At 46.0% G+C, this 23,862-nt stretch overlaps 1 protein-coding gene and 1 pseudogene across 4 annotated transcripts in view; one reads left to right on the plus strand and one right to left on the minus strand.

Moving 5' to 3' along the window:
* The window catches only part of VPS16 (VPS16 core subunit of CORVET and HOPS complexes), a 959,900-nt gene that overhangs the window by 59,473 nt on the left and 876,565 nt on the right, over positions 1 to 23,862 (plus strand). For all 4 annotated transcript variants that reach the window (XM_063934117.1, XM_063934116.1, XM_063934114.1 and 1 more), the window contains exons 2-3: positions 848 to 936; positions 13,547 to 13,644. In XM_063934117.1, coding sequence (XP_063790187.1) covers positions 848 to 936; positions 13,547 to 13,644 — 187 coding nt within the window. The remainder of the gene's footprint in view (positions 1 to 847; positions 937 to 13,546; positions 13,645 to 23,862) is intronic.
* On the minus strand, positions 21,691 to 21,808 carry LOC134947267 (5S ribosomal RNA; annotated as a pseudogene).

The raw sequence follows: 23,862 nt of genomic DNA on the forward strand, positions 1-23,862 counted from the left end.
CTTCTTGGGCGGCCCACCGTGGTGCGACCTTTGAACAATTGTGCAAGGCGGCTATGTGATCCTCAAGTGAACACGTTCATAAGGTTCTATGCCTTCGATACTTCCGCCTCTCAGGATGCTTTCTTTGGACGCCGGGATCTTATGCCCCGCTACTGTGCGTCCCCTCCCATGAGGAACTGCTTTAGGACATCCCCGTTGTTATCCCTGTGGAACCCAGTGTACCCCGCTGCAGAAAATGAGATTTATGGTAACAACTTACTGTTAAATCTCTTTCTCCGAGGTTCACTGGTTTCCACAGGCGCCCACCCTGACACACTTAGCTTCTTTTGGTTTGTATGGCATTAGCCGCTGACACCCTCTCCTGTCATGAGAATGGGGTTAACGTTGCTACTAACTGTTGTCGTCTTATACCTGCTACTGCATTGGATTGGTTAACAAAACTGAGCTCCTGTGCACGGAGGTGGAGTTATAGAGGAGGCGTCGCTGAGCATCTTGAACAGTCAAAGCTTTAGCCTGTTGGTTTTCCTCGGATCAAGATCCTTCTCTACACCCGATGTTATCCCTGTGGAACCCACTGTACCTCGCAAAAAGAGATTTAACAACGGTAAGGTCTTACCATAAATCTCCTTATGTGCTCAAACAGCAGTGAGTGTATTTCTGCCATATTACTATGGATTACAGTATTTTTCCAATGAACCATTTGGGTCGTTTATGCTGTTTTTATACTTTCTGAATAATTGTGGCTATATCTGCAAAGCATGATAGTTACATTTGGAATATTTTGCTTCCATTCAGTTGCATTTTCACTTTGACTATATATTTTGACCATATATTTTATTTTTTGCAGTAAATTTGATTTGTACCAAATGGAATGGAATATCAAAGAAGATTTTAAAGATTGCCTTGTAGCAGTTGGTCCATATGGAGGATCTATAGGTATGGTATATACTTTTAATGATTGGCTAATACATTGTTTAAATAAGGCCATAAGGGTATTCCAGAATCTAACGATCATTTGGCTGTCAACATTTTTTTTTTTTTTTTGTGAGTGCCTTTTGTCTATTTCTCCACATAATCACCTCCTTCAATTGAGCATTTATCATATCTGTCCACAAGGTTTAAGCTGGCTACTCACCTGAAGATATATATCTGGTCCAGTCTATCTTGTGGGAACAAAAATCTGGTAATGTATGGTAGCAAATGACAACCAACCATTTGCTCCCAAACACTGGAAAACAGACAGTGAACATTCAGACAAATTAGTAAAGTCTTTTGATTTAACAAATTTATCTTAATCATTTCTGTCTGTTTTCCAGCGTTTGGGAGCAAATGGTTGATTGCCATTTGCTCACAGATTTTTGTTGCCACCAAAAGGATAAATTCTTTAGATGTGTACCCATCTTAGAATCCCCTTGTTGTACTCAGCTGCTTCCAGTCCATTAAACAATCTGTTGACTGCAAGCTTCTACTCATTCTCAACTTCCAAAACCTCTTCGCCCAGGAAAAAAAGGTAAATTCGCCTTGAGAAAGGTCCAGGCTGTACAAGGTGGATGAGCGAAAACCTCACATCCAAAGCTGTGACGAGTAGCCTTACCTTTGTTTTCTCTAACGTCCTAGTGGATGCTGGGGACTCCGTAAGGACCATGGGGAATAGCGGCTCCGCAGGAGACTGGGCACAGCTAAGAAAGAATTAGGACTACCTGGTGTGCACTGGCTCCTCCCACTATGACCCTCCTCCAGACTGCAGTTAGAATCCTGTGCCCGGCCGAGCTGGATGCACACTAGGGGCTCTCCTGAGCTCCTAGAAAGAAAGTATATGTTAGGTTTTTTTATTTTACAGTGAGATCTGCTGGCAACAGACTCACTGCAGCGAGGGACTAAGGGGAGAAGAAGCGAACCTACCTAACTGGTGGTAGCTTGGGCTTCTTAGGCTACTGGACACCATTAGCTCCAGAGGGATCGACCGCATGGAACCGGCCATTGGTGTTCGGTCCCGGAGCCGCGCCGCCGGCCCCCCTTACAGAGCCAGAAGCAAGAAGAAATCCGGAAAATCGGCGGCAGAAGACATCAGTCTTCACCAAGGTAGCGCACAGCACTGCAGCTGTGCGCCATTGCTCCTCATACACACTTCACACTCCGGTCACTGGGGGTGCAGGGCGCTGGGGGGGGGGAGGGCGCCCTGAGAAGCAATAAATACACCTTGGCTGGCAAATATATCGCAATATATAGCCCCAGAGGCTATATATGTGATAAATACCCCTGCCAGAATCCATAAAAAAAACGGGAGAAAAGTCAGCGAAAAAGGGGCGGAGCTATCTCCCTCAGCACAATGGCGCCATTTTCTCTTCACAGTGCAACTGGAAGACAGCTCCCCAGGCTCTCCCCTGTAGTTTTCAGGCTCAAAGGGTTAAAAAGAGAGGGGGGGCACTAAATTTAGGTGCAATATTGTTTATACAAGCAGCTATTGGGGGAAAAAAATCACTCAGTTATAGTGTTAATCCCTGCATTATATAGCGCTCTGGTGTGTGCTGGCATACTCTCTCTCTGTCTCCCCAAAGGACTTTGTGGGGTCCTGTCCTCAGTCAGAGCATTCCCTGTGTGTGTGCTGTGTGTCGGTACGGCTGTGTCGACATGTGGGATGAGGAAGGTTACGTGGAGGTGGAGCAGAGGCCGATAAATGGGATGTCATCCCCTGTGGGGCCGACACCAGAGTGGATGGATAGGTGGAAGGTATTAAACGACAATGTCAACTCCTTACAAGGCTGGATGATGTAAAACAGCTGTGGGACAGCCGGCTTCTCAGCCCGCGCCTGCCCAGGCGTCTCAAAGGCCATCAGGGGCTCAAGAAAGTGCCCGTTACCTCAGATGGCAGACACAGATGTCGACACGGAGTCTGACTCCAGTGTCGACGAGATTGAGACATATACACAATCCACTAGGAACTTCCGTTACATGATCTCGGCAAGAAAAAATGTGTTACGCATTTCTGACATGAACCCAAGTACCACATAAAAGGGGTTTTATTTTTGGGGAGAAAAAGCAGCCAGTGTTTTGTTCCCCCATCAAATGAATGAAGTGTGTAAAGTAGCGTGGGTTCCCCCAATAAGAAACTGGTAATTTCTAAAAAGTTACTGATGGCGTACCCTTTCCCGCCAGAGGATAGGTCACGTTGGGAGATATCCCTTAGGGTGGATAAGGCGCTCACACGTTTGTCAAAAAAGGTGGCACTGCCGTCTTAGGATACGGCCACCTTTAAGGAGCCTGCTGATAAAAAGCAGGAGACTATCCTGAAGTCTGTATATACACACTCAGGTTATATACTGAGACCTGCAATCGCCTCAGCATAAATAGTGCTGCTGCAGCGTGGTCTGATACCCTGTCAGATAATATTAATACTCTAAGACAGGGAAAATAGTTTGCTAACATAGAGCATATTAAAGACGTCGTCTTATATATAAAGGATGCACAGAGGGATATTTGCCGGTTGGCATCCAGAATTAATGCAATGTCCATTCTGCCAGGAGGGTATTAGAAACCCGGCAGTGGACAGGTGATGCTGCCTATAAAAGGCACATGGAGATTCTGCCTTATAAAGGTGAGGAATTGTTGGGGATGGTCTCTGGGACCTCGTATCCACAGCAACAGCTGGGAAGAAAAAATTTTTTTTTTTACCTCGGGTTTCCTCACAGCCTAAGAAGGCACCGTATTTTCAGATACAGTCCTTTCGGCTTCAGAAAAGCAAGCGGGTCAAAGGCGCTTCCTTTCTGCACAGAGACAAGGGAAGAAGGAAAAAGCTGCACCAGCAGCCAGTTCCCAGGATCAAAAATCTTCCCCCGCTTCCTCTGAGTCCACCGCTTGACGTTGGGGCTCCACAGGTGGAGACAGGTGCGGTAGGGGCGCGTCTCGGGAACTTCAGGGACCAGTTGGGTTTGCCCACAGGTGGATCCCTAGGTTCTGCAAATAGTATCACAGGGATACAGGCTGGAGTTCGAGGCGACTCCCCCTCGCCGTTACCTCACCTCAGCCTTGCCTACTGCCCTCGGAGAAAGGTAGTACTGGCGGCAATTCACAAGCTGCACTTCCAGCAGGTGAAATCAAGGTACCCCTCCTTCAACAAGGCCGGGGTTACTATTCCAAAATGTTGTGGTACCGAAACCAGACGGTTCGGTGAGACCCATTCTAAAATTGAAAGCCTTGAACACTTATATATACGAAGGTTCAAGTTCGAAATGGAATCGCTCATGGCGATTATTGCAAGCCTGGATGGTGTCACTGGACATCAAGGATGATTACCTGCATGTCCCTATTTACCCTTTTCACCAGGAGTACCTCAAAATTGTGGTACAGGATTGTCATTACCAATTCCAGACGTTGCCGTTGGTCTGTCCCCGGCACCGAGGTATTTACCAAGGTAATGGCCGAAATAATTATCTCCTACTTGGACGATCTCCTTTTAAAGGCGAGGTCCAGGGAGCAGTTGTTCGGCGGAGTAGCACTATCTCGGGAAGTGCTGCAACAGCACGGCTGAATTCTGAATATTCCAAAGTCGCAGCTGGTTCCTACGACGTGTCTACTGTTCCTGAGTATGGTTCTGGACACAGAACAGGATAAAAAGGGTTTCTCCCGGAGGAGAAGTCCAAGGAGTTGTCGTCTCTAGACAGAGACCTCCTAATACGTATACAGGTGTCGGTGCATCAATGCACGCGAGCCCTGGGAAGGATAGTAGCTTCTTACGAAGAAATTCCATTCGCCAGGTCCCATTCAAGGATTTTCCAGTGGGATCTGTTGGACAGGTGGTCCGGGTCGCATTTTCAGATGCATCGGCGGATAACCCTGTCTCCAAGGGCCAGGGTGTCGTTGTTGTGGTGGCTGCAGAGTGCTCATCTTCTAGGGGGCCGCAGATTCGGCATACAGGACTGGGTCCTGGTGACCACGGATGCCAGCCTTCGAGGCTGGGGGGCAGTCACACAGGGAAGAAACTTCCAAGGCTATGGAAAAGTCAGGAGACTTCCCTACACATAAATATTCTGGAACTAAGGGTCGTTTACAATGCCCTAAGTCAGGCTAGACCCCTGCTTCAACACCGGCCGGTGCTGATCCAGTCAGACAACATCACGGCGGTCGCTCATGTACACGACAGGGCGGCACAAGAAGCAGGATGGCGATGGCAGAAGTCACAAGGATTCTCCGATGGGCGGAAAATCATGTGTTAGCACTGTCAGCAGTGTTCATTCCCGGAGTGGACAACTGAGAAGCAGACTTTCTCAGAAGACAAAGATATTGCGCCAGGTCAAGGACCCTCAGGCGATAGCTGTGGACGCTCTGGTAACACCGTGGGTGTACCAGTCGGTGTATGTGTTCCCTTCTCTGCCTCTCTTACCCAGGGTAATGAGAATAATAAGAAGGAGAGGAGTAAGAACTATACTCATTGTTCCGGGTTGGCCAAGAAGAGCTTGGTAACCAGAGCTCCAAGAAATGATCTCAGAGGACCTATGGCCTCTGCCGCTCAGACAGGACCTGCTGCAGCAGGGGGCCTGTTTGTTTCAAGACGTACCGCGGCTGCGTTGACGGCATGGCGGTTGAACGCCGGATCCTGAAGGAAAAGGGTATTCCGGAGGAAGTTATCCCTACGCTATTTAAAGCTAGGAAAGAAGTCAACGCTAACCATTATCACCGCATATGGCGGAAATATGTTGCGTACTGTGAGGCCAGGAAGGCCCCAAAGGAGAAATTTCAGCTAGGTCGATTTCTGCACTTCCTACAGTCAGAGGTGACTATGGGCCTACAATTGGGTTCCATTAAGGTCCAGTTTTTGGCTCTATCGATTTTCTTCCAAAATGGAACTGGCGTCACTGCCTGAAGTTCAGACATTGTCAAGGGAGTACTGCATATTCAGCCTCCTTTTGTGCCTCTAGGGGCATCGTGGGACCTCAACGTGGTGTTGGGTTTCCTAAAGTCACATTGGTTTGAGCCACTCAAAACCGTGGATTTAAAATATCTCACGTGGAAAGTGGTCATGCTTTTGGCCTTGGCTTCGGCAAGGCGGGTGGCAGAATTGGCGGCTTTGTCATGCAAAAGCCCCTATTTGCTTTTCCATATGGATAGGGCAGAATTGAGGACTAGTCCCCAGTTTCTTCCTAAGGTGGTATCAGCTTTTCACTTGAACCAACCTATCGTGGTGCCTGCGGCTACTAGGGACTTGGAGGACTCCAAGTTACTGGACGTAGTCAGGGCCTTGAAAATTTATGTTTCCAGGACGGCTGGAGTCAGGAAGACTGACTCGCTATTTATCCTGTATGCACCAAACAAGATGGGTGCTCCTGCTTCAAAGCAGAGTATTGCTCGCTGGATTTGTAGCACAATTCAGCTTGCGCATTCTGTGGCTGGCCTGCCGCAGCCTAAATCTGTAAAAGCCCATTCCACGAGGAAAGTGGGCTCTTCTTGGGCGGCTGCCCAAGGGGTCTCGGCTTTACAACTTTGCCGAGCTGCTACTTGGTCAGGGGCAAACACGTTTGCAAAATTCTACAAATTTGATACCCTGGCTGAGGAGGACCTGGAGTTCTCTCATTCGGTGCTGCAGAGTCATCCGCACTCTCCCGCCCGTTTGGGAGCTTTGGTATAATCCCCATGGTCCTTACGGAGTCCCCAGCATCCACTAGGACGTTAGAGAAAATAAGATTTTACTCACCGGTAAATCTATTTCTCGTAGTCCGTAGTGGATGCTGGGTGCCCGTCCCAAGTGCGGACTGTCTGCAATACTTGTATATAGGTATTGTTAACTAAAAGGGTTATGGTTGAGCCATCTGTTGAGAGGCTCTGTTATGTTCATACTGTTAACTGGGTATAATATCACGAGTTATACGGTGTGATTGGTGTGGCTGGTATGAGTCTTACCCGGGATTCAAAATCCTTTCCTTATTGTGTCAGCTCTTCCGGGCACAGTATCCTTACTGAAGTCTGGAGGAGGGTCATAGTGGGAGGAGCCAGTGCATACCAGGTAGTCCTAATTCTTTCTTAGCTGTGCCCAGTCTCCTGCGGAGCCGCTATTCCCCATGGTCCTTACGGAGTCCCCAGCATCCACTACGGACTACGAGAAATAGATTTACCGGTGAGTAAAATCTTATTTTAATTAGTGATTAATTTCAGCAGGTCTCACTTTCTGCGTGTATCAAATAACATTCCTCACTTCACGGTCAGAGGGATTTTGTATCGTATGGTTAATTTTAACAACCTACAACATTGCTAAAAACTACCATAACAGCACACCCCTCACACAACACTTAGAAAACAGGTTATGGATATGCGGCGGTGTTAATACAGGTTGAGGATCACATATCCAAAATGCTTGGGACCAGAGGTATTTTGGATATCTGATTTTTCTGTATTTTGAATAATTGCATACCATAATGAGATATCATGGTGATGGGACCTAAGTCTAAGCACAGAATTCATTTATGTTTCATATACACCTTATACACACAGCCTGAAGGTCATTTTAGCTAATATTTTTGTATAACTTTGTGCATTTGACAAAGCCTGTGTACATACACACAATTCATCTATTTTCCATATACAGCTTATACACACAGTCATTTAATACAATATTTTTAATATTTTTGTGTATTAAACAAAGTTTGTGTACATTGAGTTATCAGGAAAAAAAAAGGTTTCACTATCTCATTCTCACTCAAGAAATTCCGTATTTCGGAATATTTCGATACTCAACCTGTAGTAGAACATTTTAATGTAATATTGACAGTGCTACAGATTCTTGTCTTAAATTTCTACAAACAACTTGACTGAAAATAACTGAAACCATTTTCTCCTCTTGATCCATGGGTTGAAAATATATTAAGAGCACACCTGTATTAGGTAGAAAACACCACTCTTTTATATATCACGTACAAATAATATTGGGTCACTTGCACCATCATTTCAAATGGTTGATATATTGGAAAGTGTGTTTAAGCATGTTTTTTTTTTTTTTTGTATTGCATAGACACACTTGGGTTTAGTCTGATATGTCGGCTTTCTTATGAGTGTTGGGATACCGATTGGGTCCCACACACTTTACACAGAATTATGTGAAGACCTGGTTATTAGGTCTGATTATTTGTTTTGCCTGTTTTGGAGGTGAGAAACTTTATACTTTGGGTTAGAATGTGATGCTTTAGAAGTTTCAGGAGATCCATGACCTTAATGGGCCCTGGCTTTGGCACTAGGCATTCCGAGGGGTTCCGCAGCCTGGTAAATATTTGTAAACACTGGCTATGGTCTGAGCTTTTCTTGCCACTGTTGGTGTTATTTGGGAAATCAGTTATTTTCTTTTATTTTTCATTTTTAACAAAATTCACAATCCTTATGCTTTCCTTAGACACTTGAAATAGCTGTTGGGTTAGAAGAGAACTACAGTTTTGGGGTTATGTGGTAGGTATAGAAATTACTGAATTGTTACTTGCAGATGATGTCCATTAGTGAAAAATGAGAAATAGTTATTGGATAGCTAAATTTTTCTAACGTCCTAGTGGATACTGGGGAACAGTAGTTACACATGGGGTATAGATCGGGTCTGTAGGAGCCTGACACTTTAAGAAATCAACTGTGTGTGCTGGCTCCTCCCCTCTATGAACCTCCTGCAGTCTCTGTTTAGAAAAATATTCCCAAGGATGCGGGTGCATTCCTCTGGAGCTCCAGAGAGTTTTTTTCAGAAATTTTATTTGGTTTGTTATTTTCAGGTAGTACTGGTTGCCAACCAGTTTACCTGCATCGTGGAACTTAGTGGGAACCAACCTCCTGAGGGTTAATGGCTCCGTTATCCCTGCTGACAGGACTTTAAGCTCCTGAGACTCTGTTTCACATACCATACTGTGTGAGTACAGGCCGGCAGGGCGCCACAACCCCCTAACAGATGCTGAAAAAGATGACCGGTGCAGTGAGTGTTTACACCAGGGTCCCAGATAGCGGGTCTCAGGTGTCATGTGGCGGCTAAAGGGCGCAGTGGTCATGGGCTGCGAGCTGCAGTGCCCACCGCGGACCCAAACACGCGATATGAAGGGGGTGAAAACTTCCATTATTATTATTACACTGTTTTTGGTGTAAAACGTGTAGCCAGTATAAGAATAATTGTAAGGACGAGCGCATTTGAAGTGGCGGGCTTCCCGGAGTGCAGGACCAGTGGTTTAAAGGCTCCATTCCAGCTGCTGCTGACTGAAAGGCTGCATAACAGAGCTCCTCCACAGCCCCTGTTGACCACCAATAATACTGGCACCAGGGATTATACCGAAGGGGGAGCATATCCGAGGTGATTCACTGCTGCAACTATTATCTATATTTATTATTTCCAGCTTGTCTGGATATTGTGTGCTGGTCTGATTCCTGTCTGTATCACTCCAGTGGGGCTGTCTGGGGTGCGGGTGCTGTCTCATTGTTGTGTTGTCACTGCACTGTATTTCTCTTAACTGTTTATTTCTGCAGTAACATGTCTGGGAAAGATTATGTGCGTCCTTCATGTAGTACTAGGTTTACCTCACCAGCAGGGCCGGCTTCAGGGTTTGCAGCGCCCCGGGCGGGCAATAGGGGCGTGACTGAAATGATGTGCGGTGCACGATGACGTCATCGCGCACCGCACAGTAAAGGTCCTCTCCAAGAAGAGAAACTAGACGCTACGCGTCTAGTTCCCTTCATGGCGGGGGGGGGGGGGGGGGCAGCGGGGGGCATAGCACTGACAGCAGCAGCGGATCTTGCCATGGTGTGGCGCCCTCCGGAAGGCGGCGCCCCGGGCAAAAGTCCTGCTTGCCCGTGGCAAGATCCGCTACTGCTTACCAGACGAGTCTCTTATGTGTGAACAATGCTCCATACCTTCTCAGGGCAGTAGTATACAGGAACCAGAATGGCTGGAATCTGTAAAATAAAAATGATTCATTTCATAAATACAGAGTTGTCCATAGCTAGACTAGAGCGACAGTCCCCATATATCCAGTCGGTGGATAATATATTTCTTAAGACTGCTGGCCTCAGACAGGCTCTTCAGACCCTCTGTTGGTCTCGCATATACGATCACTTCCACAGATTCTCCAGATACTGAATTACCAGAGCTGGATGAGGGAGATAGTGACAGGGAATATGACAATGCTCTGTCCCTGGGGGTTGAGGCCCAGAGTTATTCTATGAAGAATATGCTAATTTTACCAGATAAGGACTCAGACCCAGAAGAGGAATTATATTTTAATATAAACAAAAATCCCCAGCTACCTTCCCAGTCTATAAGGAGTTAAACTCGCTCTACTGGGAGTCAAGGGTCAATCCTGACAAAATATTCAAGTGTCTGCGGTTATAGCATTTCTTCCATTTTCCTTCTGAGTACAAAATCCTTTGAGTGTTTTCCGTGGGGGTGGATATGTTAGTGTCCAGACTGTCGCATAAATTGGTATTACCTGTGCCTGGGGCTATCTCCCTCAAGGACCTTACTGACCGCAAATTGAGATTATTCTCAAATCTATATATACTGTAGTGGGTGTTGCTCAGAGACCCACTATTGCATGCGCCTGGATTTCAAGGGCCATGGTTAAATGGTCTGCTAATATTATACGTGACTTTGACTCTTTCCCTCAGGAGAATGTTAATAGTTATGGTTAAACACATGTTGTGTTACATTTATTGTCAGCCTGTTGCTGCTATTATTCATGCCGTTGGCCTGTGTTCTTTTGAATGCCATGTTCTGCTGCATGGTTGAGGTGTGAGCTGGTATGAATCTCACCTTAGTATAACAATACATCCTTTCCTCTAAATGTCCGTCTCCCTGGGCACAGTTCCTATAACTGGAGTCTGGAGGAGGGGCATAGAGGGAGGAGCCAGTCCACACCCTTTCAAATTCTTAAAGTGCCCATGTCTCCTGCGGATCCCGTCTATACCCCATGGTTCTAATAGTGTCCCCAGCATCTTCTACGGACTAAGAGAAAAGGATTTACAGGTAGGTATTAAAATCCTATTTTCAGTGTGTAGGCACCAACTATGGGGGTCATTCCGCCTCTATCGCACGCTGCACTTCATCGCAGCCATGCGATTTGGTAGGAACTGCGGGCGCATTGTGCAGACACGGCATTGCCCGGCAATGGACATCACCAGGCAGCGACGCCGCTAGCGAACAAAGCGGTCGCAACGAAGACCGCAATAAGATTGACAGGATGAAGGCGGAACCGGGCGGCAACTCACCATTTTCTGAGCATGGAGATCCAAACGCAGGCGCTTGGAGGATGGAGGTCTGATGTCAATTCCGAGACCTGCAACGCTGGATTCATCGCACAGGGTAAGTAACTCTTAGCCTGGTCTTGTTTTACACAAATATTTTTTTGCATAGCAGGGCTGCACAATCAATCACAGCCTTGCTATGCAAAGAAACACTCCCCCATAGGCGGTGTCTGGTTGATCGCATGTGCTGCAAAAAGTTGCAGCGTGCGATCAACTCGGAATGACACCGCATGAACGATGCACGGCCCTTTGGGTCGTTCACCGTTGTTGTGGACTCGTTTATATTTGCAAGCCAATATGGACAATATCATCCATATTAGTATTCAGGGCTATGGGGCCGGGTGACGTCAGGGAGTGAAAAAACTTAATTCCCCCCATACCCCCCCCCCTTCCCTCCTCCGCGGTGTCGGCTGTCGGCGTATCGGCTGTCGGGCACCTTGGCGACTGTGTAAGGTCCATTACACCGTGTACCAGTCCAAGTTTTTGGCACTGATCATTTTTATGACAGTATATTTACATCCCCCCCCCTATTATATCTATCTATCTATATATATATATATATATATATATATATATATATATATATATATATATATATATATATATATATATATATATATATATATATATATATATATAAAAATAATTTTTTTGTATTATTAGTTTACACTTACTTTTTTTTTTTAAGCAATTTAGGGAAAAAATTACCAGCACTCAGTTAGATGGACATGAAGAGTTTTCTTTTTCAAGAAAAATCTGTGTGAAGCACATCCTGGCAGCTGTGGCCCAACAGCTGTTTCAACCAACAACGTTTTCCATATATACTGTGTATGTATGTATGTATGTATGTATGCGTGTGTGTATGTATATACACACACACACACCACACACACACACACACACACACACACACACACACACACACTGCTCATAAGTTTACATACCCTAGCAGAATTTGTGATTTTCTTGCCATTTGTCAGAGAATATGAATGACAACTCACAAACTTTTATTTCACTCATGGTTAGTGGTTGGGTGAAGCCATTTATTGTCAAACAACAGTGTTTACTCGTTTTAAATCATAATGACTACAGAAACTACCCAAATGACCCTGATCAAAAGTTTACATACCCCAGTTCTTAACACCGTGTATTGCCTCCTTTAACCTCAATGACAGCTTGAAATCTTTTGTGGTAGTTGTGGATGAGGCTCTTTATTTTCTCAGATGGTAAAGCTGCCCATTCTTCTTGGCAAAAAGCCTCCAGTTCCTGTAAATTCTTGGGCTGTCTTTCATGAACTGCACGTTTGAGATCTCCCCAGAGTGGCTCAATGATATTGAGGTCAGGAGACTGAGATGGCCACTCCAGAACCTTCACTTTATTCTGCTGTAGCCAATGACAGGTTGACTTGGCCTTGTGTTTTGGATCATTGTCATGTTGGAACGTCCAAGTACGTCCCATGCGCAGATTCCGGGCTGATGAGTGCAAATTTTCCTCCAGTATTTTCTGATAACATGCTAGGAAGAGTCCTGGTGGTTCCGAACGTCTTCCATTTACGGATGATGGAGGCCACTGTGCTCATTGGAACCTTCAAAGCAGCAGATATTTTTCTGTACCCTTCCCCAGATTTGTGCCTCGAGACAATCCTGTATCGGCGGTCTACAGACAATTCCTTTGACTTCATGCTTGGTTTGTGACATGCACTGCAAAGTGTGGCACCTTATATATACCGGTGTGTGCCTTTCCAAATCATGTCCCATCAACTGAATTTACCAGAGGTGGACTCCCATTAAGCTGTAGGAACATCTCAAGGATGATCAGTGGAAACAGGATGCACCTGAGCTCAATGTTGAGCTTCATGGCAAAGGCTGTGAATACTTATGTACATGTGATTATTTCATTTTATATTTTTAATAAATTTGCAAAAATCACACACAAATATTTTCACGTTGTCATTATAGGGTATTGTGTGTAATATTTTTAGGGAACCAATGAATTTATTCTATTTTGGAATAATGCTGAAACATAACAAAATGTGGAAAAAGTGAAGCGCTGTGAATACTTTCCGGATGCACTGTATAATGTATATAAACAAGGCCTTAGTAACTGATGATGCAGTACATGGTTTCAGACTGACATTGTCAGTTTAGATCACTCCAATCCTACTGTATAATTTCCCCCCTACATTTCTACTATTCCATAGGTTTATTTCATTATTCTTTTTTATTTTTATTTTTTGTTTCTGTAAATGATGTAGCTATAAACTGATTTACTTTTATTTTTGTCTTTTTCACCAATTAAGCCTTGATGAAAAACTTTTTGACAAAAGAGAAACCCAGCAGTTCACGTCCTGTTCTGGAGATTTACTCTGCATCTGGCATCCTTTTTTCCACTATTCAGGTTAGTGATTTATGTGAAGATTACAGATGCTGTGATAAAACTAATGTGTAATAGTGACCCAGGATTCTTAGTAATTGTGAGAATGAAAGTAACTATTACATTTGTGTTCTTTAATGCCATGGGTAACAGCCTTTTAAAATTACAAATGTGTGATATAAAACAGAAACCGAGCACTGTATAGAACTCAGTATAATCATACTTGGCTGCAGTTTTTAGGCCTTTTCAATTAACATATTTTGCAACTACAGTACTTACAGTACTTTATCTGACATTACTAGCTTTTTATCAACCATGTTTAATGAGATACACCAATATTATGCTGGGAAATCAGTACTTATAGTTAAAGTATTACAAAATAGTATTTCCTATTGCTAGATCATACATCCACAAATCGAAGGGAATTGTATATTGTATTAGTTGAATAATATGAATTGATACAATCGGCAGCATTTGCCATAAGGGATAGGTAGGTAATAATTCATATACAAGGTTACTGATTCAACTTATTCGATCAGTCAAATCTGCCAATGTTTTTTGTGTAACAGCTTATTAAATTGATCAAGTATATACAAACACTTTAAAAACAAGTCATACACACAGGCCAACAGTAAATGTGGAGCTGATAAACAAAATACAAGATATACAGAAAAAGTGCATATATATCATAAGCAGATGCAAGGTTTGAACGTAATGTGATGCCTGTTTAAACTAAAATATAGAGGAAGGAAAGGAGGAATGAAGAGAGTGGAAGAAAGAAACTTCATATTCAATAAATCGGCAACATGATTGTAACGCAAAAGAACAAATAATTTCTAATAATTGATAATAAAAGATTAATCCTCAGTTAACATTGTAGAAGTGACATTATTAAAGTGGGGCAAAAGTTTTGTGAAAACTGATAGTTGAATTTCTCAAAATATTGGTGACCCATTCCATCTCAGTACCATATTCTTTTGTAAATGGTAGGGTAAACATGGGGCATGATTCTGATTTGGCAGTGAAAGCAAGTAACTTTGTATCTGAAACAAACCATGTTGCAATGTAAGGGTAGCAAATACATTTAGATTTTTTTATGTCCATGGTAAAAACTGGCTGCTTTTGCATGTAGCCCACAAATGTTAGCTTTATTTTTAAATAAAACATGTCTGCCAATCTAATTTAAGGTGTTCCGTAACTGAGGGGAATGTAGGCGGGAGTAGTACATTCTTTGGATGGAAATGCACAGTCTTGCCTATTTTGGGAGACCAGTAGTGGCGAGTTTCTGTTGCACTGGCATATTGACGCCGGCAACAACAGTAGATCTTACCCCCCTTCACCTGGGCTCGCTGATTTTTTACTCTGCCCTATTGCTGCAGGAGCAACAAATAATTTGCCACTGCAGGAAAACTGTAGGAGCAGCAACGAATGATGCACTGCAGGAGAATTGAGTTATGATGTGAAGAATGATGCACAGCTGGAGATCTGCAGGAGCAGCAAGTAATGGTGCGCGCTGACGAGCTGCAGGAGCAACTAGGAAAGATGTGCTGCTGGAGAGCTGTGGAAGCAGTGAGGTGAAGCATTGCTGTAGAGATGCAGGAGCAGCAAGGAATCATTCACTGCTGGAGATACAAAAAACACTGTATACTTTATATGATATCAAGGATGTGTCACCATAAATATAATATAGACATAAACCTTATCTACATAGACAAAACCCTTAGTGGCACTCTCTCCTGTGGAGGATCCTTGTTGACCAAGAAACCAAAACAGAAAACATAAAGTATAAAAGGAGTATGTTAAATACAAATATACACAGCATTTTGGGTTATTTGTATCACTCAGCTGCTTCTTGCAACATGCACCAATAAAAAGTCACACCAGTATGGATATGTGGTAATATGTCACAGAGCCCGCGTCAGACTGGCTGACCAGGGTACCACTTCTGGTCCATTTATGCCGGGACAATGTTTAGAAGCACCCAGCTCTTTACACCCGCTACGTGCATCCCAGGTAATTGCAGGTGTGAGTGCCTCTAAACATTGTCCCGTCATAAATGGACTGGAAGTAGTTCTGTGGTCAGCTAGTCCGACGCAGCACAGTGCCACACCATAGAAAGAATAAAAGGGTGTACATGCACTCATAAAATGTCTGCATACAACTATAAAAAAAATTAAGGTTCCAGATTCCAGCTAGTCTGATGACACCTTTCAGGGATGTGGACTCATGCGCATACAGGAGCAGTGTGTCTGTGTGTGTCATTTATAGGTGCTGTGTTCCACGGCTTGAAGGACGTTCCTGGGTTCTGCTCAGGTGACTTCCAGGATTACAGAGCTGTACTGGTGCATGCATATAGAGTTGTTAATGGGCAACTGCGTTTCATGGCAGTTCGCCTCATCTGTGCGTGCGTCTCTTTCTAGTAATATGGTGGTGCGTTCCACCATGAAATAAAAATTAGGTATGTGTGTATGAAAGGGATTCATAAGGAAGGAACCGGCACGGGATAACGGACGTCTCATTGTCCCGCATATTTAGCACTGCTCAAACTTCCTCTCTGTACAGGTGCTTGCTGCGGTGTCCAAACATGAAAAGAGTGTCAACAGGTAAGGGGGTACACATGGGAAATTTCTCCCAGAGATGTGTGTGTGTGCTGGGCACAGACCGCTCAGCACACATCTCTCCCCCCGCTCAGCACTCAGCGCAGTGTGTGCTGAGAGAGAGTTGGGGACGACGGGGGGTGGTGGGATTGGGTGAAATAAGTGATCTCGCTAGATTTGGCATGCACCCCTAGACACGGAGTGATGTGTTCTCAATTTCTAAGCAATCTAGTCAGATTGCTTAGAAATTAAGTGAACATCGCTCCTTGTGTACCCCCCTTGTAGTGTGTGTTACAATATTTTTTTCTACTTATGAGCAGGATTAAAATATTATGAGCATTAAATGAAATAGGGCAATCATATTGGTCTTATAAGAACACTGCCATTAATCATTATTATATGGGAGTGGCCATCTTCTAAGGAAAAGTTTTCATAGCATCCGAAAAATGAACCTAAAAATAATGGATAGAAGAGCTGCAGGAGCAGTGAGGCACGATGTACTGCTGGAGAGCTGCAGGAGCAGTGAGGCACGATGTACTGCTGGAGAGCTGCAGGAGCAGTAAGGCACGATGTACTGCTGGAGAGCTGCAGGAGCAGTGAGGCACGATGTACTGCTGGAGAGCTGCAGGAGCAGTGAGGCACGATGTACTGCTGGAGAGCTGCAGGAGCAGTGAGGCACGATGTACTGCTGGAGAGCTGCAGGAGCAGTGAGGCACGATGTACTGCTGGAGAGCTGCAGGAGCAGTGAGGCACGATGTACTGCTGGAGAGCTGCAGGAGCAGTGAGGCACGATGTACTGCTGGAGAGCTGCAGGAGCAGTGAGGCACGATGTACTGCTGGAGAGCTGCAGGAGCAGTGAGGCACGATGTACTGCTGGAGAGCTGCAGGAGCAGTAAGGCACGATGTACTGCTGGAGAGCTGCAGGAGCAGTGAGGCACGATGTACTGCTGGAGAGCTGCAGGAGCAGTGAGGCACGATGTACTGCTGGAGAGCTGCAGGAGCAGTGAGGCACGATGTACTGCTGGAGAGCTGCAGGAGCAGTGAGGCACGATGTACTGCTGGAGAGCTGCAGGAGCAGTGAGGCACGATGTACTGCTGGAGAGCTGCAGGAGCAGTGAGGCACGATGTACTGCTGGAGAGCTGCAGGAGCAGTGAGGCACGATGTACTGCTGGAGAGCTGCAGGAGCAGTGAGGCACGATGTACTGCTGGAGAGCTGCAGGAGCAGTGAGGCACGATGTACTGCTGGAGAGCTGCAGGAGCAGTGAGGCACGATGTACTGCTGGAGAGCTGCAGGAGCAGTGAGGCACGATGTACTGCTGGAGAGCTGCAGGAGCAGTGAGGCACGATGTACTGCTGGAGAGCTGCAGGAGCAGTGAGGCACGATGTACTGCTGGAGAGCTGCAGGAGCAGTGAGGCACGATGTACTGCTGGAGAGCTGCAGGAGCAGTGAGGCACGATGTACTGCTGGAGAGCTGCAGGAGCAGTGAGGCACGATGTACTGCTGGAGAGCTGCAGGAGCAGTGAGGCACGATGTACTGCTGGAGAGCTGCAGGAGCAGTGAGGCACGATGTACTGCTGGAGAGCTGCAGGAGCAGTGAGGCACGATGTACTGCTGGAGAGCTGCAGGAGCAGTGAGGTATGATGCACTGCTGGAGAGCTGCTTTAACTATGAGGAATGATGCACTACAGGAGAGCTGCAGGAGCAGCAAACTGTATAGGTAATTCAGACTGGGATCGCAGTCTGAATTACTTTGTGGAGTGCGTTCGCGCACCCCGGGAGCTCAGTGACATGCTATCAGCATCTCACTGCTGCGATCGCCTGCCTGATTGACAGGCAGAGGCGGTCGCTGCGCGGAAGGGGGCGTGCCAGTGGCGTTAGAATGCCGTTGGCAGGGCGTGGTCTGGACCGTTAAGGGGGGAGGCCGTGGTGGCTGTGTGACATCACACGCAGCCTCTGCGACCCGGGGCGTGGCAAGTAGCGGCCTGCCAGCGCGCATCGGGAGGGGGGGGGGGTGTTCAGAGCCTGACATGCAGGGCGGACTAGCCCTGTGCTGGGAGTCCCCCTGCATGTCTGTAAAACTGATCGTAGATGTGCTAAATTTAGCACATCTACGATCAGGTCTGAATTAGCCCCTATGTGCTGAGGCTGCTGGAACCACAGACAAAGGTGTAGGAACAACTATCCACTAAAGACAGAAGATGATGTGACAATGTGTGATTAGTCAGAGGTGGATTAAATAGAGTGCTAACATTGCTGATTGGTCCGGCTGTGTCAGATGACCTAGAACTGTGGAAGGGTATTGGTTCTCAATGATTTGACATCATCTGCAAGATGGCCACATCCAGGAGGCGGAGATGTGGGAATCACAATGGAGATGCTGAGCTCTGCACCTGCCGAATGCTGCTGCATGCAAACTGACTGGACACCATGCAACACAGGCCAGGGGACCAAACGGGGCTCCAGACGCCTCCGGACCTGACAAGTTGTGGTCCTGTGCGTGTAACTGAATCCTTTTAGACGCATCATTTTTTGGATACAAAGAACACATTTAAATAAATTTATAAATGCTATTCTACATTTTGCTGTTTAGTTTCAATTATTTTTCTGCATTGTGGTCCTGTTTTGCTTCATGTAACAGCTGACCTAGCTATACAGTACTGCCTCTATCCAAGCATCCACAATTAGATGTCATATGTGCCAGAGGTGGCATGTGAAACAGTTTCAAGTGGCATGCTGACTGTTCTGAAGTTTTACTAGCTATGACCAATATGTAACTTTCAGAATTAAACTTAGGCTACCATATCTTAGATTTAAGAGAAATTAGTTTATTTAGTTAATTACAATTCAATACAAAGAAGCTTAAAGGGGGGTACTGACGGGAGAGATGTGTGCTGAGCGATCTTAACACAGACCGCTCAGCACACATCTCTCCCCCCGCTCACTTCACGTAGCGCTGAAGTGAGCGACCCGCTAGATTGCGCCTGCATGCAGGCTCAATCTAGCACCAGCAATAGCGATGCGCGGGGCCGCACATCGCTATTGCTGGGGGGCATACACACGGCAGATCCGTGCTTAAAATCTAAGAAATCTAGTCAGATTTCTTAGATTTTAAACACTGATCTCTCCGTGTGTACCCCCCTTATGTTTACCTATTTACTGATAAGTTCAGTTAGTGCTTTGGCCCTGCAGGGTGCCACCAACTCCTAGCTCTGTCATTTCTTCCCCCACTTTATAGTTGTGTTAGAATTGTATTACTTTTTAAAAAAAAAAAAATATATAGTTTCTTCTTCTCCTTCCTTCCTTCTCCTTCCTTCCTTCTCCTTCATCAATCTTACATGCATAATATAAATGTAAATGAAGAACTGGCACACTGAGTTTAAGTCGATTTTATCCAACATTCTGATAGCAAAAGTTACGAAGATCTGTCACAAGAACCCCAAAAACCTCATCTTGTACTTTTGTGCCTGCTACACAGTAAATGCTTGATTATAAATCTGGGCTTCTCCTCAGGTCTTAATTTTTTAACATTAGATTCACAAAGCATTTGAGGGCAGACGGGCAATGTCTGCCCCTGCCTGTTTGTGATGATGAAGCTGCCTGGGGGACCCTATCTAAGCTGCGTGAGGCTCGAGCCAGGGTCCCCGGCTGCAGAGACCACTGTCTCTGCGGTTGATCGGATGCCGTTGCGTGTGGCACACGTTGTTGTCCCACATCAGCCATACCGCCACCGGTAAGTAAGTACAACCCTGGCGCCAGGTTAGCTGGTGGCCAGGTAACTTTACTAGAGGGCAGTTTAGGAATATTCAGCATGACAGTCCATTGGTAATTTTTAATGCCGTTTAAAAAAAGACTCCATAGTGTGTGTGTGTGTGTGTATGGGGGGGATGGGGCGGAGCTTACTACTGGACTCTGCTCCTTGCTCCCAACAGGAGGAACCACATGCAGGCTGTCCCTGCTCTCTCCCTAAAAACTACTGCTGCTGATGAGACAGTGCTGAGACTGAGACACTAGCCACCCAAGGCATTTGTGAGTGATACAGTGGGGTTGTTAGGCTGCTAGGAGAGCTTTTGCTGCACAGGTAACTTGCTTACACTTTAAGTTACTGACAAACATTTGCCTAGTACTGTAGCTTTTCTGTAGAGTGCTATTAGGGCTGGTGTGACACTCCTCCCTAACTGTCTCCCCTCCTACCCCTGCTTCACTATCTCAGTCTCTATATGTTACACTGTCCATTACTAACTGCTGTGTGTTATACAATGGCTGGTAAGGGCTCTAAGGCAGCACAGAAGGTTTTTACCTGCAAAAAATTCACACAAAGTGAGTCATCCGTTGAGACGGAACCCGAGTGACTTTGACCAATTTAAGAACCACCAGTGCCTCTACAGACAAGTCATTGTCTGTTGGAGATAACACAGAAGCCTTTCCTGTGCCAGGATAAAAAAATCGTGGTCGAAGTATGACAATTTGCTTATCCCCTTCTTGCGTAGATAAGCTGCCATAATCATCATAATTTTGGTAAATACTCTGGAGGCTGTGGCTAACCCCAAAGGTAAGGTCTGGAACTGAAAATATTGCTGGAGGATAGTGAACCTTGCGATAACACTGATGGAACAGTGCTATAGTAACCTGAAGGTAAACATCCTGACTATCCAGGATACCCTGTAATTCCCTGGCTCCATGCCAAAATTATGGAGCGCAACGTCTCCATGTGAACCGTGGTACCCAATCTTAGTTGTTTAGGATTTTGAGATTGGGGTGAAAGGATCCTTCTGAACCCAAATCTGGTATGAGTAAAACCCCCTGTCCCTATTGTGAAGGGGTTACTGGAATGCCTATTCCTGACCAAAGCAATTTCTGAACTGCTTCTTGCAACCCCTGTCCTTCACTTCTACCCGAGACGAACTGGAACAGAAAACTTGGAGGCTTGAAGAGAATCATAACCTAGAGATACCGCTTCTTGCACTAATGCATCTGTTTGTAAACTGTTACCAGATCTGTGCAAACTGAAAAAGTGGGCCCCCTATCCTGGGGTCCCCCAGAAGGAGGCCTGCACCATCATGCTGATGGCTTATCCTCTGGTTTGGAAGCTGGCCCTCTGGTTGTCTTTGCTTCTTTGCCTTACCAAACTTATTGTATTGGGTCTGTTATGTTCCTTTATGACCGACAAGGACGAAAACCGAACCCCTATGTTTGGGGTTATATGTGGAGGGAAACGTGACCTTCTTGGAGTGTGATTTTGACTCCAGAATATCTGTTAACTCCTTACCAAACAGAAATTTCCAGCCAAAGGCAAATTTTCCAGAACCACCTTTGATTCCGAATCAGCTTTTTATGTATGTAAGCAACACTGCTCTGCGAGCAACTATTGTTAATGCTGATGCCCTAGAACATTAGTGTCCATATGAGCTATATGGGATTCTTGCGCCCTTGCAGGCGCTGAAAAACCTGTCTTCCAGTACCTCAGCCCAGTGTACCTACAACACCTGGTATTCCAAGATGGTCTCCCATCCAAGAACTAACCAGGCCCAACACTGCTTAGCTTCCAAGATCTAGTGAGATTGGGCCCATCCAGTGTGGTGTGCTGTAGATTGCAAGGTGATGTCATGGCTGGCCTTCTGACTGCCCCAGACAGAGACAATATGGTTTTCAGAAAACCATCCCTCTTTGACGTTGATGGCAAAGGCCATATATATTTTTGCACTATCAAATGATATGCATATCTCTATAAGAGGCATTTCCCATTTCTCTGACGTCCTAGTGGATGCTGGGGACTCCGTAAGGACCATAGGGAATAGACGGGCTCCGCAGGAGACTGTGCACTCTAAAAGAAAGATTAGGTACTATCTGGTGTGCACTGGCTCCTCCCTCTATGCCCCTCCTCCAGACCTCCGTTAGAATCTGTGCCCGGCCAGAGCTGGATGCACCTAGTGGGCTCTCCTGAGCCTGCTAGTAAAGAAAGTAATGTTAGGTTTTTTATTTTCAGTGAGATCTGCTGGCAACAGACTCACTGCTACGTGGGACCGAGGGGAGAGAAGCAAACGTACCTGTTCACAGCTAGGTTGCGCTTCTTAGGCTACTGGACACAATTAGCTCCAGAGGGTTCGAACACAGGCAAATGTCCTCGGTCGTCCGTTCCCGGAGCCGCGCCACCGCCCCTCTCGCAGAGCCAGAAGATCAGAAGTTGGTGGCTGAAGACTCCTGTCTTCATTAAGGTAGCGCACAGCACCGCAGCTGTGCGCCATTGCTCCCACTGCACACCACACACTCCGGTCACTGTAGGGTGCAGGGCGCTGGGGGGGGGGCGCCCTGGGCAGCAATAAGAATACCTTTGGTGTCTGTGACTGTATATGTGTAAAACCCCCGCCATTTTTTAGTCAGAAACAGCGGGACAGAAGCCCGCCGCTGAGGGGGCGGGGCCTTCTTTCTCAGCACACCAGCGCCATTTCTCTTCACAGCTCCGCTGGAAGGACTCTCCCCTGCAGTCTCCTGGCACTAAGAGGGTAAAAAGAGAGGGGGGGCACATAAATTTAGGCAAAAGGTGTATTGATACAGCAGCTATTGGGAATAATTCACTTCTGGTAGTGTGTATCCCTGTGTATATAGCGCTGTGGTGTGTGCTGGCATACTCTTTCTCTGTCTCCCCATAGACCTTGTGGGGTCCTGTCCTCAATCAGAGCATTCCCTGTGTGTGTGCTGTGTGTTGGTACGGTTGTGTCGACATGTTTGATGAGGAGGGTTACGTGGAGGCGGAGCAAGTGCAGATAAATGTGGTGTCGCCCCCGTCGGTGCCGACACCTGATTGGATGGATATTTGTTTAAGGTCTTAAATGACAATGTAAACTCATTACATAAGAGATTTGATTAAGTTGCTGCCGGGGGACAGCCGGGCTTTCATCCCGAGCCTGCCCAGGCGCCTCAGAGGCCGTCAGCGTCTCAAAAACGCCCACTATCTCAGTTGGTTGACAAAGATGTCGACGAGGATGAGGCACTATTACAGCCCAAAATGACTAAGGCCATCCGATACATGATTATTGCAATGAAAAATGTATTACACATTTCAGAGGCTGACCCTGTCCCTGACAAGAGGGTAAATATGTTTGGGGAGAAAAAGCAGCCAGTGACTTTTCCCCCGTCACATGAATTAAATGAGTTATGTGAAGAAGCGTGGTCTTCCCCTGATAAGAAAGTGGTGATTCCCAAGAGAATACTAATGGCGTACCCTTTCCCGCCAACGGATAGGTTACACTGGGAATCCTCCCCTAGGGTTGACAAGGCCCTGACGCGCTTATCTAAAAGAGTGGCCCTGCCGTCTCAGGATACGGCCGCCCTAAAGGAACCTGCGGATAGGAAGCAATCTTGAAGTCTGTGTATACACACTCTGGTACTCTACTGAGAACGGCTATTGCTTCAGCTTGGATGTGCAGTGCTGTTGCAGCATGGACAGATACTCTGTCAGAGGGGTTGGATACCCTGGACAGGGATACCGTATTGCTAACACTTAGCCATATTAAAGACGTCGTCTTATATATGCGGGATGCCCAGAGTGACATTTGCCTGCTGGGCTCTCGAATAAATGCAATGTCCATTTCTGCCAGGAGGGTCTTATGGACTCTGCAATGGACAGGGGATGCCGACTCTAAAAA

The sequence above is a fragment of the Pseudophryne corroboree genome, chromosome 7 (assembly GCF_028390025.1).
Source record: "Pseudophryne corroboree isolate aPseCor3 chromosome 7, aPseCor3.hap2, whole genome shotgun sequence".
NCBI classification, from domain to species: Eukaryota; Metazoa; Chordata; class Amphibia; order Anura; family Myobatrachidae; genus Pseudophryne; species Pseudophryne corroboree.